The sequence below is a fragment of the Dipodomys spectabilis genome, unplaced genomic scaffold (genome assembly GCF_019054845.1).
Source record: "Dipodomys spectabilis isolate Male_0828 unplaced genomic scaffold, ASM1905484v1 ptg000095l, whole genome shotgun sequence".
NCBI classification, from domain to species: domain Eukaryota; kingdom Metazoa; phylum Chordata; class Mammalia; order Rodentia; family Heteromyidae; genus Dipodomys; species Dipodomys spectabilis.
Window position 1 is genome coordinate 29,788,475 of NW_024870772.1, and position 27,221 is coordinate 29,815,695.

At 36.1% G+C, this 27,221-nt stretch overlaps 1 protein-coding gene and 1 pseudogene across 3 annotated transcripts in view; both read left to right on the forward strand.

The window, feature by feature from the left end:
- Cdk8 (cyclin dependent kinase 8) overlaps nucleotides 1-27,221 on the forward strand; it is a 113,715-nt gene that overhangs the window by 24,847 nt on the left and 61,647 nt on the right. For all 3 annotated transcript variants that reach the window (XM_042685448.1, XM_042685449.1, XM_042685450.1), the window contains exon 2: nucleotides 21,943-22,018. In XM_042685448.1, the coding sequence (XP_042541382.1) occupies nucleotides 21,943-22,018 (76 nt within the window). The remainder of the gene's footprint in view (nucleotides 1-21,942; nucleotides 22,019-27,221) is intronic.
- Nucleotides 15,984-16,575, forward strand: LOC122112591 (annotated as a pseudogene).

Consider the following 27,221-nt stretch of genomic DNA (forward strand, 5'->3'; position numbering starts at 1 on the left):
TAGCATTGATGCTGCTTTGGGTGCAATTCTAGGTTGGATCTTTTCACCCCTCTTCATTTTTTCCTTGTGCTTGTATTGGGGCTTGAACTCAGGGCTTGGTGCCTACCTTTAGTTTTTTTTTTTTTTTGCTCAAGGCTGGTACTCTGTCACTTGAGCCATAGCTCCACTTCTGGCTTCTTTTCTTTCTTTTTTTCCTAATTGAAGATAAGAGTCTTACAGACCACTGTATTTAGATATCAGCCTCCTGAATTGCTAGAATCACAGGCCTGAGCCACCCATGGATGCCTGGCAGAAAGGGTTGATTTTTTTTTAAGCCATAGAATATTGAATATATTGTTAGATTGGCTTTTAATTTCAGTGTTGTTGAAAACTCTGATGCCAGGCATATTCCTGATCATATTCCTGCATATTCCTGTTTTTCTTCCTGAAAGCTTGTGATATTTATTTCTGTGCTTGGTATAGTTCACTTAACATAATTTCCTCCAGGTTTATCCATGTTACTATACATGATAAGATTTCTTTTTTTTTGGGGGGGGGGGGGTCCGGTCATGGGGCCTGAACTCTGGGCCTGGGCGCTGTCCCTCAGCTCTTCAGCTCAAGGCTAGCACTCTACCACTTGAGTTACAACACCACGTCCAGCTTTTTTCTTATGTGGTGCTGAGGAATCGAACCCAGGGCCTTGAGCATGCAAGGCAAGTTCTCTACCACTGAGCCACCTTCCCAGCCCCATGATAAGATTTCTTGTGTGTGTGTATTGTCACTCCTGGGGCTTGAACTCAGGCCTAGTTATTGTTTCTGAGCTTTTTTTGCTCAAGGCTAGTGCTCTACCATTTGAACCATAGCTCTACTTCTGTGTTTTTGCTGCTTAATTGGAGATGAGTGACAGACCACCCAGTCTGGCTTTGAGCTTCTATTCTCAACCCTTAGTCTCCTGTGTAGCTGGAATTACAGGTGAATCACTGATGCCAGGCAGGATTTCTTTTCTTTTCTTTTTCTTTTTTTTTTTTAAGGTCAAATCTTGTGTGTGTGTGTGTGTGTGTGTGTGTAATTTGCAAATATGTTTGATCACTTTATCTGTTGGCAGACAATTTGATTCTGTGTCTTGACTGTCACTAAACATGAAGTGCATTTATCTCCGACACACTGGTTTCATTTCCTTTGGATATATGCTTAGTACTGGTATTATTGGATCATATGATGATTCTATTTGTAGTTTTTTGAGGAACATTCGTACCATTTTTCATAATGGCTCTTGTAAATTTCCAGCAACAATGTATGGGTTTCCCTTTCTGCATTCTTAACAGCATTTGTTACTTTTCTCTTTTATATAATAGTGTGACTAGGATGATATCTTAATGTGCTTTAATTTGTACTTTTCTGATGATTAGTGATACTGTATACATTATTAGTATCATTATGAGACATGGTTTCAGTATGAAATCCAGACTGACTTCAAATTGATGGTCCTTCTGCCTCAGCATCTCCAATGCTGGGATTTCGGGTATATGCCACCACACTTGGCAATATGCAGCATTTTTTTAATGTATCAATCATTCACATATAATTTGAGAATGTGTATTTAGGTCATTTGCCTGTGATACAGATGTTTTTTTGGTTTTTGTTTGTTTGTTTTTTGCCAGTCCTGGGGCTTGAACTCAGGGCCTGGGCACTATCCCTGAGCTGCTTTTGCTGAAGGCTAGCACTCTACCACTTGAACCACAGAGCCACTTCTGGCTTTTTCAATTTATGTGGTACTGAGTAATCGAACCCTGGGTTTCATGCATGCTAGGCAAGCACTCTTCCACTAAGCCACATTGCTGTCATCCGACAGAGCTGAGGTATAGTGAAACTTCCCTTTAAGTATAGGAGCTCTTCACTTAGGGTTCTTGACTTTGATCACAGAATAAGAATTTGTGGACACGTCACAATGGCAAGAAAACTTGGCAGAGCTTTATTAAATAAACAAGCAAGGAAACAGACAAACGGGACAAAAAAGCAAACAGAAGGGCAGGGGCACACTCTAGCAGAGAGTGGGTGCTCTCATAGGGACACAAAGACACAGACACAGACAAAGAGACACCAAGAGAGACACACAGCTCCTTGGACTATTGGGTATTTTTAGGGTAAAGGGTAAAGTTATGCAAAGCTAGGTGCTTTGTCTTTGCTTTAACTACATCTGGTGTTATTCTCTGAATTTCCAGGTAAAAATGCATCCTGCCATAAAACAGATACTTATCCTTGAAACAAGGACACATCCTGCCATCTGCATTTTGGGGACATCCTTGTCAGGCAGTTGTGTATCCTTGGGTGAGAAATGCATCCCTCAGGAAAGAATGCATTCAGTTGTTCTTTGAAGCAAAGATAGCATTTCTAAGTTTTTAGATACCATATTTCTGAGTTGCCTGCACCAGGCCTCAGTTTCCATGAGTCATCCTGCTTCTTTTTCCCCAAAATGATTTTTGTTCCCTTAATCTTAAGGGAAGTACTTGAAGGAATATCTCCTGTATTTGCTATTAGCTGACCATACCTCATTTTCCTTAGTCTATCTAGCTCCATTCCCAGTCCCTATATAGTTGTTTTAAATGTTTGCTTCATCTTGGAAGACTGTCTTGTTTCTTGTAAGTTATTTTCCTTGTTGGAAGGTTCCCTTACATGTGATAATTCTCAGAAATTTTATTAATACTTAATAAAACACTAGTGCATTGAGTGATTTAACTTTACTGGCAGATCTTTGCTTATAGGGAGATTAAATAGGAAACTAAGAGTAAATCTCCTAGATAGTAAATCTAAATTCTGTTATCTGTAAATCTTTTCATTTGGGTTTTCACAAAAGATGACCAATACATCTTATGAATAAAGCAAAACCTAGCTTATTGTAGGGGGGCTTTGTGTCTTTACAGAATCGTAGTATTTTCTCAGCGAGAGACAGGCAAAAGAAGGATATTGATGAGGTTTGGGGATTGAATTTAATGTATTTCTTTTCATGTAGTGGCCTGATTGAGATAGGCAGAATCATGATACCAGGGAAAGGCTTTAAATCAGTATAGAATCTTAGATAAGCTTATTTGTATATTGTATTGGTCAGAGGGTGATGAGTAGCCTTTTCCAGGTAGGTACATTTTGGACGTTTCCTGAATCAAATAAGCTTACTTGCAACTTTCTTGGTAGACAAGGGTTCTTGGAATAGTAGTAATGTTAAGCTGAATAGTAAAGCCTAAATGTTAATATAGATATTATATGGTGGCATATGGTTTTGGTTCTCCATCCACTACCCTCTCAAAAATTAGCATCTGGGAATATGACCCAACTAGTTGTTTATCACTGTCAAGTTTCATTATAGATAACAAACCAGGGAAGGGAAAAAGGAGGTGATCATTCCAGCTTGTGTAAGTATCATGGTTTTTTTGCCTTTTGCTACTGGTTAGTTACTGGACTATTTTGGAAAGCAGCTACATAGCAGCATTTGTGCTCTGAGTACACACAGTATATACAAATAACTAAGGATTATGTTTAGAACCTGTACTCTACTTCTAAGCCAGGAGTCACAAAATTAAGCAAAACAACAAGTTTCACCTCTCCCAGAGAGCCAGTAAAATCAAATGTATTGTTATTGGCAAAATTACCCAGTTCTATGGCTTATTTTAGCTTTTGCCTGTAATCTTTAATAAAGATACCTGAAATATATTAGATAGCAGTTTAAAGAGTTTTAAGCACATCTTCCCCTTCCCCTACTATCTAAAGTGGCACATTCTAAACTACTATCTACCTACCAGTCTTACGTAACCTCTTGGATCTTTTTGGATTTGTTTGTATTATCTAGTTTCTTTGCTGTTCTCTAAACTTTAGCACTTAGAATTCTCCTTACTTTCTTGGCCTCTTGTAAAACTGGAAGTGAAGAAGCTTGCTGTGAGAAGAAAGCAATTCAAAGCCCTTTAAGTGGTTAGGAAATTTGATTCTCAAATTGTTTCTGAGCTGGCTGGAAAACTGATGAGTCAGAAAGGTTTCTTGGTGATTTTCAGGAACTGTTCTAAAGGGAGTTGTTGGTTTATCAGGATTAAAAAAGAATCCCCAATCATCTTGCAAGTAGTAGCCAATAGACTTATGCCACAAATGTAATTGCTTTTATGCCACAAATTTAATACTAAGATCCATCTAGTGGTCTGTTAAGAGCAAACACCTGTATTGGGGTTGTCCAAGAGTATTGTAAAATGATGTCTGTCACTTACTAAGAGTCATCTGGTACCAGATAATGAAATTTTAGAATTAGTTATCATTAGATATCTTTAAATCTGAAGTGCATAGGTTTGAATTCAAGTGGTCTGTTTCTGTTGTTTTAGGTCTGAGAAACAGCTTGCAAATATATAACTCTTATTCTCTAGTCCTCTTTTGAGGTCTCTTTTAATGACAAGTTACAAAAGCTAGTTCCTATGAAAGAGCCACATGTATTGTTTCCGGTGAAGATAAGAACCACCTTTGCTATGAATGACATATTTGTCAATTAAAAAAATGCTTAACAATTGAGTCCGGTTACTAGGGAAACATTTATTAATTACAAGGAACTAGTAGAACCAGGAGAGGCTTGAAAACTCCTGAAGGAAAATGTATATGAGGCTGTCAGGTAAGATCATATGTGATTTTAATCAGATATTTAGGCTCATACCACAGAGTGGCCAAAAATGGAAAAAAACCTATAGTATTAAGAAAAGAAGCTTTTGAAGTAACATAGCTAAAAAGATAGCCTTAGGAAAAAAATAGAGAGCTAGGAAAGAGAACAGAAAAAAAAGCAAAGCGTAGTCGTCACTAACCTTGGTTTGCAGTTCTGTAGTTCAAGCTCTGTCTTTCCAAAGACATGCTTCTAGAAAATTCCATAGAATCTTCAGCAGAGATCTCTGGTTGGGACAATCTTTTTTTTTTTTTTTTTTTTTTTTTTTGCTGATCCTGGGTTCTGGGCCTGGGCGCTGTCCCTCAGCTCTTCAGCTCAAGGCCAGCGTCCTACCACTTGAGCCACAGCACCACTTCCAGCTTTTTCTGCTTATGTGGTGCTAAGGAATCAAACCCAGGGCCTCATGCATGCAAGGCAAGCACTCTACCACTGAACCACCTTCCCAGCCCCTGGTTGGGACAATCTTTCTATGATTCAGACCTTTTAAGATGAGAGACATAGGCTCAAAGAATTTCACTGCAAATAGTAAATGGTATGTAAGGCTCGAAGATTGCCTTGGTGTTTTCCAAAATAACAGGACTCAAAGGAGTTAGGATGATCATGAAGACTACTTTTACCTGCTTTTCATGTTATTTATTTGTTTGGATTGCTCTAGACAGAGTGGCTTATAAATAAAATATAAGCTGATTTCTAACATTTTTGAATGCTGTAATTCTGAGATCAGTGTGCGACGTGGTTGAATTCTAGTGAAGTCCTTCTTGGGATTGCAAACTGTTTCATTCTGTATCTTCCCATAGTAGAAAGGCCAAAAGAGCTTGGGGTGGTCTCTTACTCTGGGGTACCTAATTTCATTCATTATTGTTCTTAAGCTCCACAACATATCACATTGAGCATTATGATTTCAGCAGTTCTGTGATTCATACATGATTTGAATGTGTACATCAAGGATCCATGTGTTTAAATTCATTTTCCATTGTGAGGCTTTTCAAAGGTAGAAATTTAGCTAGCTATGATATTTAGAGTTGGGATTTTGGAGGTGGTTAGGATTCTATAAAATTTTAAGGGTAGAACCAGTATGACTTAATACTAATGGCATCATAAAACAGGAAGAGAGACTAGAAGACACACACTGTCTTTTGCTTTGATTCCTTGCACTGCTTTGAGACTGGCAACCAAAAAGACCATCACCACATGTACATCCTTGAACCTCCAGAAGTTTGGACTAAATAAACTTGAACTTCCAGAACTGTGTACTAAATAAAGTTATCTTCTTTACAAAGTTACCCAGCTTCAAGTGTTTTATTTGTAACACAGAACAGACTCTGTGAAACAGGGTATACAGACATTCAGTATAACAACATATATCCTTGCAGACAATATTTAGCCATGTCTGCTCACATTCTGTCAAATCTGTATTTTTTTTTTTTTTGGGTCCGGTCGTGGGGCCTGAACTCTGGGCCTGGGCGCTGTCCCTCAGCTTTTCAGCTCAAGGCTAGCGCTCTACCACTTGAGCCACAATGCCACTATCGGCTTTTTCCTTTTTGCTTATGTGGCGCTGAGGAATCGAACCCAGGGCCTCAGGCATGCAAGGCAAGTGCTCTACCACTGAGCCACCTTCCCAGCCCCAAATCTGTAATTTAAAATAATAATCCCAGGTGTATGGCCTGGCCTACTAGCTCATAAGTTGGGAATGACTGAGCTTATCTTTGACTGTGAGTCATTACCTTAGATCACAGAAGTTCTAAATTCTCTACCATTATTTTTTTTTACTCTACTACTTTCAATAATAGAATTCAGAATTCTTTTTGTTCTTAATTATTGGAAGTGATAGGGATTTAAGTTTCTGAGTAAGCACTAGGACTTTGCAAAGCTCTTAGTAACAGTTTGAGCAAATTGATGTTCCTTGGAATGAGGTTAGTAAATAAAAAATTGAGTACTTCCCCCCCCACCCCCTTTCCGTTTCTCTTTGTGAGAGTCTTGCTATGTTACTGAGACTGGCCTCTTGATCCTCCTGACTCAGCCTCCAACTGATGGGGTTATAGGCATTCTGTGCAACTCCTAGTGAATAAGGTTTTTATTGTTTGAGTTGTTCATTTCCAACGAGGAAAACCTTACGTCTGACTTAAGAATTAGCACACAGCAAACAGAATATGTTCAAAATACACTGCAGGGGAGCAATTGAATGAAAACCATTACGTAGTGTTCAAAGAGATTTGAGGTTTAAGACTCTTGTCTGTGCTCCAATTTTCACTGTCTCAGAAAAGGATTATTCTTGAAATGAGAAATAGATCATCACACCCTAAGCAATTTTAGTTGTTTTTCTATTAGATTAATGTTTATAGACATTACCTACGTTTGTCTTCACCAGAATATGTAATTCATGCAGCTAATTTTTTAGATTTTATTTCAGGACCACTGATGCCACAAAGAGACTATACAGACATAGTTAGTGGCTAACTATGATTATTTACATCCATATTTTTTTTTTTTTTGGTCTGGTCGTGGGGCCTGAACTCTGGGCCTAGGCACTGTCCCTCAGCTCTTCAGCTCAAGGCTAGCGCTCTACCACCTGAACCACAGCGCCACTTCTGGCTTTTTTTTTTTTTTTTTTTACTTTTTGCTTATATGGTGCTGAGGAATCGAACCCAGGGCCTCATGCATGCAAGGCAAGCGTTCTACCACTGAGCCACCTTCCCAGCCCCTACATCCATATTTTTAAGTGCCAAGTACATTAACCTTTTCATCTCTAGCTAACTAATTAACTGGCTAGTGTTGGTGAATGAACTGACTTCATCTGAGTTTAATATATCTCTTGTTGCAAGGGGTCTCATTCTAGGTGTGAGTTGAGACCTATTTGAGCATATCCTGGCTCATATTTTCTGGTTTCATTTTTGAAATATGATATGTTGTTAACAACCAAGAAAATCTGAATTTTCTAGAGAAGTGTGTGGGGCATAGTTTACGAAGATGGGTTTCTACCTTTTCAGGGAATAGAGATGTAACAGGGATGAGCAGAGTTTCAAAGGGCTGTATAGTAAATGTTTTAGAACATGTACTCTACTTGTAGTATATACCTTTTTGTATATATTATATAACTAAAATAGTCCATGTTGTAAATACCTTTCTTTAAAATCACTTTTTAAAAATATTTAAAAAATTAATTTATTGGCAGCCCATGGGTTGAATTTGGATTATATATGAAGTATTCCACCAGTAAGTAGAAATGTTATGGGTAACATAAACATCGTCTTTGCTGATCATGTTTTTTTTCATTGATCAACAAAGATTGTAGCCAGGCGCTGGTGGCTCACACCTGTAATCCTAGCTACTCAGGAGGCTGGTATTTGAGGATTGCGGTTCAAAGCTAGCCTAGGCAGGAATGTCCATGAGACTCTTTTCTTATTTTGGTGGGCCATGGGGCTTGAACTCTGGGCCTGGCACTGTCCCTGAGCTCTTCAGCTCAAGGTGCCACTTCTGGTTTTCTGGAGGTTTATTGGAGATAAAGAGTCTCACACACAACAGAGATTGTACAGCATGAATGAATTAGCAGTTTAAAGAATACCATTAGACCAAGCCAATAGAAACAAGTGACTCTCTTAGAAAACATTAGGTAATCCTTTGTCACTGTGTCAAGAAAGCTATACCAACCTTTTGATGCTTGATTCCCATGAAGTAAAGTCAGAACACCTCGGGCTTGCGCAAATCTCTCATGGATAAATAGTATAAAAATATATGATAATTAGATGAGCTTAGTAAAGAAAGTTGCTGAACTTGCTGAGGCTAAAATTACAAAAAGTGCTGTTTCTTTTAGATTCCTGGGAAAAAGGTTTGGTTGACAACTTGGTTAAATCCTTTAACAATCATTCATTAGTCTGTTCAGAGCAAAAGATATTTAGGATTAACCATGAGTTTCTGTGTAATTTCCAAGATTTTAAATTTTACTTTGGAAGTTTTTTCTTCTTAAAGTTTTTTATTTTATTTTGTTGTAAAAGTGCTGTACAAAGTTACATAAATAAGTTAGTGAGTACATTTCTTGTCGAACACTGTTATCCACTCCTTTGTTTTTCTCCCACTGTCCCTCTCCCCAGAGTTGTAAAGCTCATTTCCAATATAGTGTCTCGTGAATATCATTGTTACATTGGGTGACCCTTTGTTCTGTTTCACCATTTTGTTATTCCCTTTTCTTCTCCAGATCAGATAAACGTATATATAACATGCAGGGTACCAGAATAAAAACTACTAAGGATAAATCAAAGGGAAAAATAAAAAATAAAATTAAAAAAAGAACTTGATACAGTCATTGACGATAACAAGATAAACAACAAAAAGACCTTTCATTTCTGTCTTGGAGTTCATTTCAACTAGCATCATTTTATAGGTCATATATACATATGACCATATAAAGGTGTTGTCTGTTATTGGTCCTGAACAAACCATAAAATAAACCCATAAATTTGGGTTCTTTCCATTGTGCATTTAGTTCTTTCACATATATACTTCTGTGTATAAACATACCCAAACACATATACATATAATTGGCTTTTTTTTTTTTTTTTTTTTGATGCCAGAGCTGTGGCTTGACTTCAAGGCCTTAAACTCTGGGCTTGTGGCTTGTCTTATTCACAGCTGGCATTTTACCACTTGAGCCACACCTCTAACCAGCATTATGCTCGTTAATTGGAAATAGAGTCTCATAAACTTTATTGCCTGGGCTGCCTTCCAGCCACCATGATCTTCTGATTCTAATCTCCTTAATAGCTGGAATTACAGGGATGAGCCACTGGTACTTGGCTCTAATTTCATTGTATATGTATACTACATTGTCCTTATCCAGTCATTGGTTGTTGGGCTGGGCTGTCTGGTTATTGTAAATAGTGTTGCTATAAACATTAGTGTGTAGGTATTTTTCCTTTTTTATTTTATGCAAATATACTTTATACATACATGCATATTGTGTTTCTTGTCTGTGTGCACATGTTTATCTTGGGATTTTACACTTTTTTCTACAACCTTTTTTTTAAAAAAACTAAATTATAGCATATAATTGTACATGTTTGTCTTGTAGTTTCAGTATGTTTTTTGTTTTTTGCAAACATCATGCATAGTAGGCAATTTCTGTATTATGTCTTTTTAAAAAAATGTTCTTGTAAAGTGATATGCAGAGGGATTACAGTTATATAAGTAAGGTAGTGAGTACATTTCTTTTTGAACAGTGTTAACCCTCTCCCTCATTTTCTCCCATTTCTCCTCCCCTGACTCCCCTCTCCCCCAAGTCATAGTTCCTTTCTTTTTCTCCTTCCTTCCTTCCTTCCTTCCTTCCTTCCTTCCTTCCTTCCTTCCTTCCTTCCTTCCTTCCTTCCTTCCTTCCTTCCTTTCTTCTTTTTTTCTTTCTTTTTGGGGTCATGGGGCTTGAATTCTGGGCCTGGACGCTGTCCCTGAGCTCTTCAGCTCAAGACAAGTGCTCTATCTCTTGAGCCACAGAGCCACTTCCGGTTTTCTAGTGGTCTATTGGAGAGCAGAGTCTCATGGACTTTCTGCCCAGGCTGGCTTTGAACCATGATCCTCAGATCTCAGCCTCCTGAGTAGCTAGGATTATGGGCGTGAGCCACTGGCGCCCAGCAAGTTCCTTTCTTTTATTTGAAAGTTTTAAATTGCCATTTCAGTATCTTCATTGACATCTGAATTACCCAGATATATATTTCTCTTCATTGTTTAACAGTTTATTTCACTATTGCTTGAGAACATACTCATTATGATTTCAATTTCTATAAATTTGTTAAACTTCCTTTTGTGATTGGACAATTTCTTTTTGCTTTTAGATGTTTTAAAAAGCATGTGTATCTGTAATATTGAGTGATTTGTGTATGCCTGTGCATGTGTGTGCATGTGTGAATGTGTGTGTGTGTGTGTGTGTGTGTGTGTGTGTGTGTGCGTGCGTGCACATCAGTTTTTGGGCTTGAACTCAGGGCTTGGACTCTACCCTTGAACTTTTGTACTCAAGTCTGGCACTCCAGCATATGAGCATAGCTCCACTTCCAGCTTTTTGGTGGTTAATTGGACATAAGAGTCTCATGGACTTTCTTCCCCATGATGGCTTTGAACTGCAATCCTTATCAGCCTCCTGGGTAGCTAGGATTACAAGCATGAGTATTTATTTGAGCAGTTGAGCTCTTCACTTTCAGGATTTCAATTTGATTTTTTCCCCCCCAAGGTTTCTATCTCTTTATTAAATTCTCATATCCTACAGCGCCTTCTTTATTTCATTCAGATCTCAGCTTCCTGAGTAGCTAGGATCCTGACTTGAGTAATTTTTTTTTGACTATAGGAAGAGTTTAGTCATTATTTCTTCAAATAGTCTCCCTCTTCTTCTCCTTCTGAACTCCACAAAAATCTTGATTTTTTTTTGTGACTTTGTTCACTTTTCTTTTTTTTTTTTTGGTCGGTTGTGAGGCCTGAACTCTGGGCCTGGGTGCTATCCCTCAGCTCTTCAGCTCAAGCCAAGCACTCTACCACTTGAGCCACAAGCACCACTTCCAGCTTTTTCTGCTTATGTGGTGCTGAGGAATCGAACCCAGGGCCTCATGTATGCAAGGCAAGCACTCTACCACTGAGCCACCTTCCCAGCCCCAAGTAATGTTTTTATATGTATTTATTCAGATAGATAGATTAGATAGATAGATAGATAGATGGTTTTAGATATCTATATATGGTCCATAAAAGTCTGAATTGTTTATTTTCATTTTTCCTTCACTTTAACTCTCTCCCTAAGTGATATTACTCACTTGTAAGCTTCAAATACCATTTCTGTTCTGTGTACTCTCAAATGTACATTGCTAGCCCAGATACCTGTTCTGAACTTCAACCTACTTATACAGTTCTCTACTCTTTTTCAATGCCCTATCTATCATCATCTGCTTTCTATGTATATATTTGATTTTCTCTAGATATGAGTAAAATTTACAGTATATGTGAGCTATAGGCTCTTCCCCAGTTAAATATTTTTATATTGTTAATAATTGTTAATGCATATTAGTTGTATATATTAGTGAGTTACACACTGACATTTCTATGACTATATATATATATATATATTTGCTTATTAATATGATGGAGAAAGTTTTATCTCTTCCTGAAAATGAAATGGCTTTGTTCTTCATAATATTTCACTGTGTGTTCTTTATTCTTTATTAACTACTACCGAGGTTTATTCTATAGCAAGGCAATTGTGAAGTACTGCTACAATAAACATGGGAATCTGGTGCCTTGAGTACACTTCATTTTTTTCATGGTTACACCAGAAATAGTATATATTTTAGTTCTAATTTTGATTGAGGAACCTCTATAATACTGATTTTCATGACAATTATCTTAATTTACATAGCACATATAAGGATGTTAAGTGTGCCCTTTATCCTGGCTACAAGGATAATCAGTAGTATTTGTTGTTAGTTTCCTTTATGTTTGCTGTTCTGATAGGGATGAGATGGTATTTTAATGTAATTTTGATTTAAATTTTACTGGTGCTAAGTTCCTTGAACATTTTTTTTTATTGATTATTCTTCACTTTGGATATGTGTCTATTCGGATCACTTGAACAACTATCGACTGGAATACTTGTCCTTTTGTTGTTAAAATTTAAAATTTTTCCCCCAATAAAATTTTTTTAAGTTTTTAATTTTAAAAATACATTCTGGATATTAATCCTACTACATGTAGGCTGTTTCTTCACTTGGTTGGTTGTTTCCTTTGCTGTGCAAAAGCTTTGTAATTTCATATGTCATTCCTGAAATTGTTCCCTGTTCACTTGAATGGTTTTCTCTGGCTTTCTGTAGCAGCTTTAGAGTTTGAGGTCTTAAAGTTTTAGATTCATTTTGAATGAGAGATAGAGGTTGAAAGATAGAGTCTAGTGTCAATATACCAAATGTAGATATCCAGTTTTTCCAACACCCTTTGTTAAAGAGGCCAGCTCTGTTCCAAAGTGTGTCTTTTGGCATGTATGATGAAAATTTAGTTGGCTATGGATATGTGGATTTATTCTGTGTCCTCTATTCCATTGGTCTACATGTGTGTTTTAAAAGTCAATAAATGTTGTTTTTAGTACTACAGCTCCGTAGTATAGTTTGAGATCAGGTATTGTGGTATCTTCATCATTGACTCTTATTATGATTGGTTTGGCTGTTTGGGCTCTTTTGTGCTTCTCTATGAATTGCAGGATTTTCTTTTCTAGCTTTGATAGGGATTGCATTGGCTCTTCAGACAGCTTTCAGTAATATGGCCATTTTAGCTATATTAATTCTCTCTATCTATGGATATAGGATTTTTTTTCTAGTGTCTTCTGATTGTTCAAAACTTTATAATTTTTGTGGTAGTGAAATCTTTCCTGTTCTTGATTAATTTTATTATGTGTGTGTGTGTGTGTGTGTGTGTGTGTGTGTGTGTGTGTGTGTGTTTCATATTTTGAAGCTTTCAGGTTTTTTTTTCTGTTTTGTTATTGTTTTATTTCTGTCTCTGTATACTTCTGAGTTTTTCTTGCTGTTCTCTAGTTTCATTCCATTATGATTTGGTAAGATACAAAAATTATTTTGATAGTTATTAAGACTTTGATTATAGTGCAGATAATGAGGCTTGAACTTGGGCCTCAACATTGTTGCTTGTTCCATTGAGTTATACTGTCATTTCTACCTTTTTGCTGGCCTAGCTACTCTGAAGGCTGAGATCTGAGGGTCGCAATTCAAAGCCAGCCCAGGCAGGAAAGTCTGTGAGACTCTTACCTCTAATAAACCACTCAGAAAACTGGAAGTGGCACTGTGGCTCAAGCGGTAATTGGCTTGAGCTGAAGAGCTGAGGGACAGCGCCCAGGCCCAGAGTTCAGGCCCCATGACGGACCAAAAAAAGAAGAAAAGTGAACAAAATCTAAGGTACCCATGGGCAATCAAAATTTTGTGGAGTTCAGAAGGAGGAGAGGGAGAGTATTTGAAGAAATAATGACTAAACTCTTCCTATAGTCAATGAAAGACAAGAATGTAAAGATGTAAGAAGCTGAATGAAATCCAAGTAAGACAAACTCAAAGAAACCACTATAACAGGGCCAGGTATGCCACATCTATAATCCCAGCTGCTCGGGATGAAGACTTCAATATTTCATTGTGAGGCCCACTTAGGCAAAAGTTAAGGAGACACTATCTCAAAAACAAGCCAAGCATGGTGACACATGCCACTAGCATCTTTGGATGTAGAAGTAGCAAGATGACCAAGACCAGCCTGGGCTGAAAAGCCAACTAATAAAGTTTAAGGATTGAGGATGTAGTTTACATAGTAGAGCTCCTGTTTAACAAGCAGAAGGCTCCAAGTTCGGTACCCAGAAACACACATACAAATACACAAAGAGATTCACACACTAAGGTATGTTATAATTAAACTGCTTTATTTTGTTTCCTTGAGACAGGGTCTTACTATAGGGTCTACTTTAAGTCTACAAATATATACAGAATACAGTACAGCATCATACTCATTTTTATGAGGTACACATGAGACAGCATTGTAGTCTCATTAGATTATAAAAGGTAAATATACAAATTATATACTCTATGTTGAAATGGAATTTGCAATTAATGAGTCAAACAGGAAATCCCATTACATTTTGGAAAGTGGTCAACTAATTTTTGTTTTGTTTTGTCAGTCATGGGGCCTGAACTCTGGGCCTGGGCGCTGTCCCTCAGCTCTTCAGTTCATAGCAAGCGCTCTACTACTTGAGCCACAATGTGACTTCCGGCTTTTTCTGCTTATGTGGTGCCAAAGAATTGAATCCAGGGCCTCATGCATGCAAGGCAAGCACTCTACCACTGAGCTACCTACCCAGCCCAAGGTCAACTAATTTTTTTAAACTTCTATTAGCTATCAGTAGGGAAATTAGAAATAGAATTGAAATAAAGTGAAAACAACACACTAAAATTTATTAGATGCAGCAAAAGCAATAGTAGAATATAGGAAAAAACCAACAATCTAACCTTAGAATATAAGGTTGTTGAAAAAGAACAAACTAATTCCAAAAGCTAATAGAACAGAGGAAAAATGGAAGATTAGAGATCAATGAAATAGAGAATGATAACAATCCGTCAACTCAAAAGTAGCTTTTAAACTTAATTGATGAGAGAACATTCAGATTGATAAAACTCAGAATTAAAATAGGGACATTACTACTGAATCTATAGAGGGTGTGGGGGAGATTATGAGAGCACTGTTAAAAAAAATACATGTTAAATATGAAGGCCAAATCAGTAAGAAATAGACTGCAGAGACGGATCAGTAATCTCTTGATTAATAAACACATCTTGATCCGATGGCTTTCTTGATGAAATGAAAGAATTAACGCTAGTATTTTTTTTAAACCTTTTTCTAAACATTAAAACAGTTAAAGCTTAAGGAACTTTATGAATCCCACATTACCCTGATACCAAAATCAGATATATATGAGGAAAATTATAAACCAATATCTGTCATGATCATATTTCACAAAAAAATTCAGCAGCATATTAACAAGAAATACAGTATTCCATCACTAAATAACTTATTTAAGTGAGTTTCTTATCACTTAAATCATAGACTACTGGGATAATTTAACATATGAAAATGGGTCAGCAGTGCATTAACTGAAGGAATAAAATACTCCAGCCTAATGGAAGCAGAAACATTTTTTTTTGCCAAAATTGATCACCCTTTCACAAAAATCTTCTACTCACTACAACCTCAGTTTTACATAGGCCGTTCAGAAAAATGCATGGTAAATAGTAAATATCATCCTTAGTGCCAAAAACTGGAAGCTAGTAGCAGAAACACGATAAAGATGTCTGCTTTCATCACTTCAGTTCGTATTTCATTTTAGATGTTATAGCAAAAGCAGTTCAGCAAGAGAAAGACAAAAAAACCCAACTAGGAAAAAAGAAGTAGAATGATCTGTGTTTTGGTGTTATATGTAGAAAAGTAAAGATTCTACACACATTTAAAAATTGGTTCACACTAGTACACTCAGCACAGCAGCAAAATCAACTCTCAAAAATTAATTGTATTTCCATACATTAACCAAGAAGAGTCTGAAAAGCAAATTATGAAAACAGTACCATTTGCAAAAGGAGAGGCAAAAGATGGTTCCTACAGACTGCAAAACACGGGAAAAAACATTCATAGAAACGTTCTAGGGCCGGAATCCAGTGCTGGCGGCCATCCCGCCCGCCGTCCTCCGCCCGCCGTCCTCCTCCCGCCGTCCTCCTCCCGCGGTCGTGAGGGAGGCCGCAGCTCGGCCGCAGCGGAGCTGCGTTACAGAATGTCTTAAGGTGACAGCGTTGGAGAGTCTGTCCGTGGGGAACCATCAGTGGTGTACAGATTTTTCACGCGTCTTGGACAGATTTACCAGTCCTGCTGGACAAGTCCACGCCTTATACAGCTGCTCGGTGGGTCGTGACGCTTGGCCTGAGTTTTGTCCACATGATTAGAGTTTACCTGTTACAGGGTTGGTACATTGTGACCTACGCCTTGGGAATCTACCACCTAAATCTCTTCACTGCGTTCCTTTCTCCCAAAGTGGATCCTTCCTTAATGGAAGATTCAGATGATGGTCCTTCATTACCAACCAAACAGAATGAGGAATTTCGTCCCTTCATTAGAAGGCTTCCAGAGTTTAAGTTTTGGCACGCGGCTACCAAGGGCATCCTCGTGGCTACGGTGTGTACCTTCTTCGAGGCATTCAACGTCCCAGTGTTCTGGCCAATCCTGGTGATGTTCTTCATCATGCTTTTCTGTATCACAGTGAAGAGGCAAATAAAGCACATGATTAAATACCGGTACATACCGTTCACACACGGAAAGAGGAGGTACAAAGGGAAGGATTGGACGTGAGCAAGATGTTTGCTAGTTAGATGCTGTACAGGGATCTGTCATGTGTGCAAATGCGGTTTTGAGCCACTGTAACAATGCCTTTTTCTTCATATAAAGTAGTTGATTACGAGGGAGTTGAATTTTCTTTTTAAAAGGAGCCTCAATGATTTGTAATTGAAATATCAGGTTCTTGAAGAAACTGGCAAATGCCAAAAAAAAAAAAAAAAGACATTCTATGTCCATTTATTGGAGTTTTGATATTGCTAAAATGTTATAGTAGCCAAAGTAACTTACAAATTCAATGCAGTATCAATAGTCAAATGTCATTTTTTTCAGAAATAGAAAAGCCCATCCTGAAATTTATGTGAAATGTCTACGGACCCCAAATAGTCACAAGTCTTCAAGTGAGCATGCTCAATAAATGTTATCACCATCTTCTGGAACACCACTTCTGACTTTCTGCCAAGATACCCCAGCAATTGAATATTCACTTTAGAGAAATGGCCTTTTTGGTATTATGAAACATTGAAGGCAAACATATAATTCTGACTGTGGGAAATTAAAATTCTCAAATATAAAAGCTAATATTACAGATGTAAACTGCTTTAATCTGACATGATCCTGCTTTCTGAAAACTTCTTGACGGCTGCTCTCATTCAGCTCCTAACCACTGCTGGAAATTTTGCATCATTTCCTATTCTGTGAGGCCACATCCTTTTTGATTAAGATATTACATATTTTTCTAAATACCTTAATTTTATCCTATTGATGAGTGATGGCAATGAGTAGAAGGAAACAGAAAGCAAGTCAGGCTTCTTCTTGCCAGTTTTCCACTCATATGAAACTCTGCTCCTGGATCTGGAGCTATTAGTAGGCAGCCCATGTGAGTTTGTCATTCCATGTTTTCATTCCTTATTATTATTTTGAAAATAGTGACATTTATAGTGATATTGTTTATTAGTTGACTAGCCATTGATAATAGCTTCCTAAATAGTTTGAAGCTGGAGTCTAATTAGACTTAATTTTGTGTCTTATGCTATTAAACATCCTTGTTCTTAAATTGAAATTTGGGTACATTTTACACTGTTTTGGCATTTGTTACATTTAACTATCCTCCTACTATAATACATTCTCCAGAATTTTATTAGGGAGAGTTTCTATTCAGATTACTGTGAGGTATTCCAGAAGGAGGAGAGCAAGTACTTTGTAAGGTATAGGCTTGAAATAAGTAGTAATAGAGAGATTAAGGGAATTAGAGCATCTCTGGATTGGGTGCTAAGAAGAAGTGAGTTCAGTTTTATAAATCTGGATCCTAGGAGCAGGAGGTTCAAAGCAGACTTGAGACTTTGGTGCTCTGATATAGCCTTGGGCAAAACTTTATTTTCTGTTGGCCTTGCTATTGGCCTTTCTATAAGAGATATCACAATCTGATTACCAGTAAGAGTCGTTTTCACTTTCTCAGTCCTTTTTTTTTTTTGAGTCAAATTCAGCTGTTTAGATCATTTTTTCCCTCTATGGAATTCTAATCTTTTCCATTGTTAGAATTCCTTTATCAGAAGATTATTCATAGAACCATTGTTGGACAGATCTCTCTGTATTTTTTTGTTGGTTTGGTAGGTTTAGTTAATTGGATCATCTGAAGCAAAAATAACTGCATATTTAAGATTGGAGATTGCATTTGCGCATCATAACACTGGCAAATGTGAAGAGGCAGTTAACAGAGTTTGTAGTCAGCTTCTAAGCCAACAATGTAGTACCCTTACTGGTTTTGGTATCAACAGAAACTTTCTCATCATGGGGGCTATCTGCCTTCTTTATTACTTTTATATTAATTAGTAATTAAGGAACCTAGAGAAAGTTGAATTGAAGTCAAAAGAAAATGGCTACAATATCAACTCTTCAGTGAGCAAATTGTATCTACATGTGTTAGGTTTACTCAGGAATGGTTAGGGACCCATAAAACAATTATTCTATGAGTATTATATCAAAATCATAAAAGGTAATAAATGTCTTAATAGTTCTTAAATTTAAAGTAGGAAAATAGCTTGGAATTTAAAAAATAATAGCATGCACCCAAAACATAATCTTTGACTTTGGCCGTTTAGATCTTGTTCCATGGATCACAGGTAGAAACTGTCTCTTTGATATACTGCTTAACCCAGCGGTCTTAGGTACAAACCGAATCTTGCTCTAAGGTCATCTAGAAGATTCTTAAGAATTGGCTTGAGGTCTCTGACTGGGACAGTCTTCCAGGAAATTTGACAGTGTGTAGTACTGGTATAATTAGGAGCCATTGACTCCCAAGGAGTTTCACTATTGTATAGTTCAAAACAGCATATGGCAAAGTTAATTCTATGTAGTGTTCAAATTCAGTCTTTCTAATGATGTTTTATAATAACCAATCTCTTACCCTCAGAGCATATGTATAAGTAACTAGCAAGAGAAGATTGCTTTTTCCATCTGTGCTATGTCTTAAATTCTGGAAAAATAAAATGTTAACTAGAATCATTAAAATGGAAAAGAATGGATCCTTTCTTGACCTATAATAATACACAATTGATTTATGAAGATTCAGTCATGGGACTTTAAAAAACAAAAACAGCCTTGGCCTTTCTGTCCTGAGCTGATTGTCCTTGGTTGACATGGAATTTGAAACCTGCAGACCTGAAAACAAATAAATGTGAAACAGTAATTGTATTAGTTTTTGTATAAGAACATGTCTACTTTTTCACTTATTAAACACTCATTCATACAATGTTTGTATATAATGACTTAGTGGAACCATTGAAGTCATTTAAAAGTTTCTTCTACCATAATTTTAACAGAATTTTTGGAGGCAGAGAGGTTTTATAGGAGTGTTCAGTACAATGTTTTATCAAAACTATTCAAATTTTTAGCTACTTTAATATAGCTATTTTATATTTGTACATTGTTACTATAATCTCTTAAAGGCAAGGTCATGGTTCACCTACTCCTTTTTTGTTTCACCAAACGCAATTGCCTTCAAATTTACGTATTATTATTTTTAATGTAATGTGTTAGTTTTCTGTTTCTATAATAGATCACCTGAGTTAAATCAACTTGTTGAACAAAAGGCTTACTTTGGCTTACAGTTTCAGAAGTTTCTGCTGATGACTTGTAATAATATTTTGGGTCTGTGGCTTCATATTGTAGGAACACATGGCAGAGCAACTTGTTCACTCTAGATAAAAGGGACAAGAAGAGGTCAGAGTTCTCAGGGCACACCCCCTCAATGACTGGAAAACTTTCCTTTAGGCCCCACTTTTTTTTTTTTTTCCAAAATCTTTATTGTGATTAAGTGGTTACATAATTTCCCAAATTTCACAGTATTGTGGGATAGTGATGCTTAGTTAAAGTCACAAACACATACTAACTTTCATGGGGCAAATTGTCTATCATAGTCTATAACATTTATGAGTTCTAGGAGCTTTGTGATACAGTTATTTCTTCCACATTGGGTGATAATGTACATTTCTTCTGTGTTGCATAGCATAAGCTGTTCCCTCTTTCTCACTTGTTCCCTCCCTCCCATCGCTGCCATTGAGTTACCTAGTTCATTTTGGTCAATGTCCAGTGCAGCTGATGGGTCCCGCTGTTGTATGTTTTTCCCTGATTCCCTCTAGTTCTGTGTCGTCCTCCTGGTTTCCCTCTGGTGTGCATATATATACACCATATATGTGATCAGCAGCATGGGGTTATTTGGTAGTGATTCAACTAGATGAGTGGAAGTCCTTTGTTTCTTAAGTCTTGTTAATTTTATCGTGTCACCCAACATTTTGGATTTAACATCCACTTATCAGGGAGACCATGTGCCATTTGTCTCTTTGCTCTTGGCTTACTTCGCTCAACATGATTTCTTCTAGCTCCATCCATTTCCCTGCAAATGCCATTATTTTGTCCTTTCTAATGGCTGCATAATATTCCATTGTGTATAGATACCATAATTTTTGGATCCATTCATCTGTGGTGGGACATCTGGGTTTCCATATCCTGGCTATTTGTGAACAGTGCTGCAATAAACATGGAGGTTCATGTGTCCTTGTATACTGGTTCCTGTTGTTCAGGATAGATGCCTAGAAGTGGTCTGGGTCATAAGGGAGGTCAATATTTAGCTTTCTGAGGACCCTCCAGACTGCCTTCCAAAGTGACTGTATAAGTGTACATTCCCACCAGCAGTGTAATAGGGTTCCTCTTTCTCTGCATCCCCTCCGGCATTTGTCGTTGGCTGACTTGAGGATGTGGGCCATTCTGACTGGGGTAAGGTGGTATCTCAGGGTTGTCGTTATTTACATTTTCTTCACAACCAGTGATGGTGAACATTTCCTCATGTGTTTCTTTGCCATTTTTATCTCTTCTTCAGAGAAGTCCCTCTTTAGTTCCCTTGCCCATTTAGTAATTGGTTTGTTAGGTTTGGGAGGGATTAAGTTTCTTGAGTTCCCTGTATATACTGGATATTAACCCCTTGTCTGATATATTGCTGGTAAATATTTTCCCCCAGTTAGTTGGTTGTCTTTCTAGCTTGGTTGCTATAGCTTTAGCTGTGCAGAAGCTTCTTATTTTAAGGTAGTCCCATTTGACAAGTCTCTCTCCAATTTGTTGTGACCCTAGGACTCTGTTCAGGAAGTTCCTTAGGCCTCACTTCTTAAAGGTTCCACTACATCCCAATAGCTTCATAGGCTGAGGATCAAGATTCATGATTCATGAATCTCTGGGGAATATTTTAACAACCAAGTTGTAATTTTTGTCATACTTGTTTGTTTTAAATAGACACTATTCACTCCTATTTGAGGATAAGTAGTGTAAAAAACCTCCTTATAAATATTTCTTGCTATTCCTAAACTCATTTGTTCTTAGTCTTGTCTCCAGTAGCCATTTCTTTTGTGCTTGTTTCAATAATATTAAACCATTTGTTGCTACTTTGATGTTCTCAGATCATAGCATGCCCCAGTACATACTAGGATTTCCATGCCCCTGTAGATACTAGGTATGTGCTATTTCTATTTTGTATAATAATTGTATAAAGAAGTTTCACTGTAGTATTTCCATACATGCATACATCATATTTTGATTAAATTTATCTCCTCTATTACTCTTAGAAGTATTACAGAAGTTGTGTATCTGACTCAATCTCACAAGTAATGTGGAACATTAGACAAATCTTTTGAGACGCTTCTGTGTCCTTTTGAGCTAATCTCTTTGTAGGCTATCTTCCTTCATTAAATAATAGCACTGACTTAGAGTACCTAAATTTTTTTTCTGTATGATATTTTGTGGTTTTATGAAAAATTAGAATATATTTGGTAGCTTTTTAAAAACGGTTTATTTTTATATATCTTTATTAAAGTGCACATAAGCATAGATTTATATGGATATTACTTACTTTACAGGAAGGATGATAAAGATTATGCTTTGAAACAAATAGAAGGAACTGGGATCTCTATGTCGGCATGTAGAGAAATAGCAGTAAGTAAAAATACTTTCTATTATCATTATTACCAGATGCCTTGTGAGTGTTAGTTATATACGTCTTTATATTATATTGCCATATTAATTGATACTGATGAATATTTTAATACCAGATATTTATAAAAAGTATATTTAAGAAGCAATGATGGCATGTAACTCAAAAAGTATAAATTCATTTGTTTGGGCAAAATTAATTTTAGTTGTTTATATGAATATATATGTACAGTTTACAATAAATGTAGTAGTTGCATTTCTAGTTTTTATGTAAAAGATAAAATTCATATTTCCATTTCAATAGAATAGGAATAATTCACTACTTAGGTCAAATTAAAATGAGATTCTGTTACCTGATTTTATTTTTACTTGCTCATTAGAGGGTACAGTTTTCTCAACAGTATTTTATAGTTTTTAATGTGATGATTTTGCACAGTTTTTGCACTTTTTGTTATATTTGTTTTCTTACACTAAAGTGGAATTATTTAAAAAATTTTACTATTTTATTTTTATTTAAAAATTTTTACTTTTCTTGACTTTTCTCAGAAATAGAATTTATTTTCTATATTATTTGTGTATTGTATAGTATATCCTGATGCATCTTTAAGTTTATTATTAGTTTTTTTGGTGGTTTTGTATATAAATGATATGTCATTTATAAATACAATAGTTTTTATTTATCCTTATACTTTTTGTTTCTTTTACTTTCATTAAGTAATATTAACTGATTTATATAAAGTTAAATAGTGGTAAAAGTAAACATGTTTGAATTATTCCCCATTTAGGGAAGGGTGTTTTCAATATTGCCATTCAGTATAATGTTGGCTTCTCAGATGCTACCACTCAAATGTAGGAAATTTTAGTTAATTTCTGTTTCCTAAAACCCTTTTTCATAAGTAGTATTGACTTTTTATGACATACTTTTTTCTATACATATTTACAGGTATGTTTTTCTGTATAACATTCTTAAATCAGTACACTGCATTCATTTTTAATGTTTATTAACTTTTGCATTCCTAAAAGTTTCTACATTTGGAGTTGTGTGAAGTGAATCTCACCTGTAATCCTAGCCAGTAGGGAAGCAGAGATGAAGAGGATTGTAGTTAAAGGCTAGCCTGGGTGAAAAATTCAGGATACTCTTATTTCAGCCAGTAAAAGCTAAGCATGGTAGCTGTGTACCTGTTATCCCAGATACATAGGAAGAATAAATAGGAGAATCAAAGGTTAGGCTAGCCAGAGCATAAAAATGAGACTGTATCTGAAAAATAACTAAAGCAAAAAGAGCTAAAGGAATGCCTCAGATTATGTTAAGAGTTTCTGCCTAATAAGAGCAAGGCCTTGAATATAGAAACCAGTACCTGCTCCAAGTAAAATTCATATAATTTTATGCTCATTTCTTTTAACTTGTTTAATTTGTTAGCACAATGTTGTTTATAATATTCCTTTGCTATCTTTTTTTTTTTACTATCTTTTCTTACGTGTAGATTCTATACTGATATTTTTCTATGCTTGCTCATTTTTATTTATTTCATTGATTTCCATTCTGTTATTTCTTTATTTCTTACTTTGGGTTTATTTTTCTTTGTAAAGTAGAACATTAGTTGGGCACCTTGTAACCCTAGCTACTCAGGAAGCTGAGATTTGTGGATTGTCGTTCAAAGCCAGACCGGTCAGGAAAGTCTGTGACTCTTTAACTATCAATTAACCACCAAAAATCTGGAATTGAAGTGATAAAGTGCTAGCCTTGAGCTAAAAAGCTAGGTCCAAGACACACACACACACACACACACACACACACACACACACACACACACGACACACACGACACACACACACACGACACACACACACACACACACACACACACACACACACACGAACCATAGTACATTCAATTTTAGATTTTTTTCCAACATAAGCCTCTATAAATTTCCTTCTACCCTATGATATACCTACATTCCACAGATCTTACTATGTACACTTTCAATTATCATTTAGTATTCCATTTTCTCTTATCCGTATATAACATAGAAATGTATTGATTAATTTTTAAATATCTGAGGCTTCTTTAGGTAAATGATTGTTGTTTAGTATTAATTTATTTTCATTATGGTCAAGGAAAAGAGACTATTTTAGGAAATACTTTGAAATATTGGTAAAATGATACAATATTGGTAAAGTGATGGAATTCTTTACTTAAGTAATTCAGAAGGGGAGGAGTAGATATTAATATAGATACATAAAATTGAGTGAATAGTGGTACATTTGTGGATTTTGTATTACAAAAGAGGAATTCTCGTCTTTTCTAGCAAATTTTACTAGACTTCATGTTCTTTATTAAGTTTTCCTGAGAGAAGACTCTGGGCCCACCATCTACATCTTTTATTCCCATGATCAAAACCCATTTGGTTCTTTTGTAGGGATTTTTTAAAGCTGATGACTCATACCTATAATCCTAAATACTTAGGAGGATGAGTCAAGGTCAAAGCCAATCCAGGCAGTAAAGTGCGTGAGACTCTTATCTTCAGTTATAGCAAATACTGGAAGTAGAGCGTGGCTCAAGTTGTAGATGGCCAGTGTTGAGTGAAAAAACTCAAGGACAGTGCCCAGGCCCTGATTTCCCAGCCCCAGTACTGGCACCAAAAGTGGAGGGAAGAAGAAGAAATTTGGTTCCTAGGAATGTAATTTGAGTGAATTATACTCTCTAAAACCACTAGGCCTTTGAAACAAGGGTAAATATACAAATATTTAACAGGCTAATTCATGATTAAATGAGATAATATGTGCTATATGTTTAGTACCATACTTGGCAGTACTAGAGATTGAACTCAAGGTCTCATGCTTGCTAGGCAAGCCCTCTAATACTTAAGCTATACCCCTAGTCCTGCTGAATTTTATTTTAAATATAGAAACAAAACTTCATATTGGAGAAATTCGAGAGACATCTTAATGTATAATGTGTAGGTTTCTGATAATTGGATCTTTCATTAAAGTGTGTGTATATTATAATTTATATCCTGACATTTTCCAGAAAGGATTTGAAATAGCTGTCTAACTTTGGAGTATGTTTCAATTTTGATGTAGTAGAAACACTGAACTAGAATTAAGACAACCTTAACGTCTGTTTTCTCTTTCCCACTAATCTGGAAGATTGTGAGAGTGACTCCTGAGGTAGGACTTGAGGGTCACTCAGTACTATTTTCCTCGTTTGTTAAATAGTAAATGATTAGTTTCAAATATTGGACTGTAGGTTCCTGAGGATAGGCATAGAAGTTTCAAAGCTTCATAAGCTTATTTATATAACCTAAATTTAATCTTGCTCTTGAAGGTAATAATTATCACTCCTTTCAGTACAATGTTAACATTATGATTATATTGAGTCTTGTTTTGGTGGCAGAATTCTTATAAATGACACCGAAATTTTAAATTCTAAAATTTTTAAGTTCTTGGCTTTCTTACGTGCTAACCTGAATTTGGAAGACAGCTTGTCTGTTTTAAACTGATAAATACATACTATTATCTTTCCTGATGAGCCTTTCCTAACAATTGCTATTTTCGGTTCTGCTCAGCAGGACTAAGTGTGCTTTTTAATGAGACGGATTATTTTATGGCTATTTTGATTATCATTAGGAGATAAAAGATTTTAAATAAAAGAACATCCTTTTAGGAGATGAAATGCTAGGCCCATCAGAATATTCCATTTGGATGCTTTTATCTATGTAAATTTTTTCTTATCATATTAGAAAGGTTACAGAATTTTAATCAATTTTGTTATGTAATTTAAATGCCTAAAATTTAGTAATATATTTGAGTTGAATTTTACTTATCTGATATGTAGTGATTGCAGTTAATTAACACTTTAATATTTTTAAATGACTGTAAGCCTCAGATTTGTCTTATATTTGTTTTGTGATATCAAAACAGTAACTCAGAATATGAGAAAATCTTTCGAGATCATAACTGATAATATTTAGATCATAAAAATAGCTGCCACTCAACAGCAAAATAACCTGATTTAAAAATGGGCAAAGAACTTGAAGACCCTTCTCTCCAGGAAGCTATACAAGTGGCCAGTTACCATATGAGGAAAAAAATATTTTTAGTTGATAGGGAAATAGAAGACCAAAATTTGGTATTACTTCTTACCCATTAGCATTAGAGTGACTTTTCCCCCCGTTGGTGCTTGAACCTCAGGTTCAAGAAGCTGTCCTTGAACTTTTTTGTTCAAATCTAGCACTTTATGATTTGAGCCATAGTTAATTGGAGATAAATTGCTAATCCTCAGATCTCAGCCTCCTGAGTATCTAGAAGTACAAGCATGAGCCTTTAGTGCCCAGCTTTAGAGTGACTTTTAAAAGACAGGAATCAGAGGAAGATTTGGGTCTGGTGATACGTGCCTGTAATTCTAGCACTTGGGAGGTTTGGGTAGGAGTATTGAGTCTTTGAGACTACACTGTGCTACGAGATTGTCTCAAAAACAGGAGCAACAAAAAAGGGCAAGTAGTGTTGGCAGGGATATGGATAAACCAGAATTATGTTATACATGGGAAAGTTAAATAATGCAGCTGCTAAAAACAAGTTTGGTGATTTCTCACAAAGTTCAACATAGAACAGTCATCCAGTAGAGACTCAAACAAGCATTATTTATAGAAGCATTATTCACAATAATCAAAAGGTTATAATAACTGTACTGTCTGTCCATTTAGGTGAACAGACACCAAGAACAGTATTAAGGGAGTCCACTGATGTTTGTTTAGAATAGTCAATTCTTAGAGATAGGGAGTAGAATTAGAGATAGCTAAAGGCTAGAGGAAGAGAGTAACTGGATTATGGTTTAATGGGTACAGAATTTCTGCTTGGGTTGGTGAAAAAAATTTAAATAGTAGTGATGGTTGTATGACACTGAATAAGTTTAAAACCATGAACTTGTTCACTCAAAATTATTAAAATATAATTTTTATGTCGTATTACCACAATAAGAAAATAAAGCAAAATAGCCAGCCAAGCAATAGCAACCAGATAGATTTATTTGGCCATTCTTTTTCAGTATTCTTTTCCCTACATCTTTTTCATTTGTCACTGAACCACAAGGATAGGTATTTCAATAGTATGCTTATTTAGTAAGTGTTTAATATTGGTTACCACTGATTTTGTGTGTTTTTAGAATTAAAAATAGTATGGGTTTATTTGGTGGAATGGCTGTTCT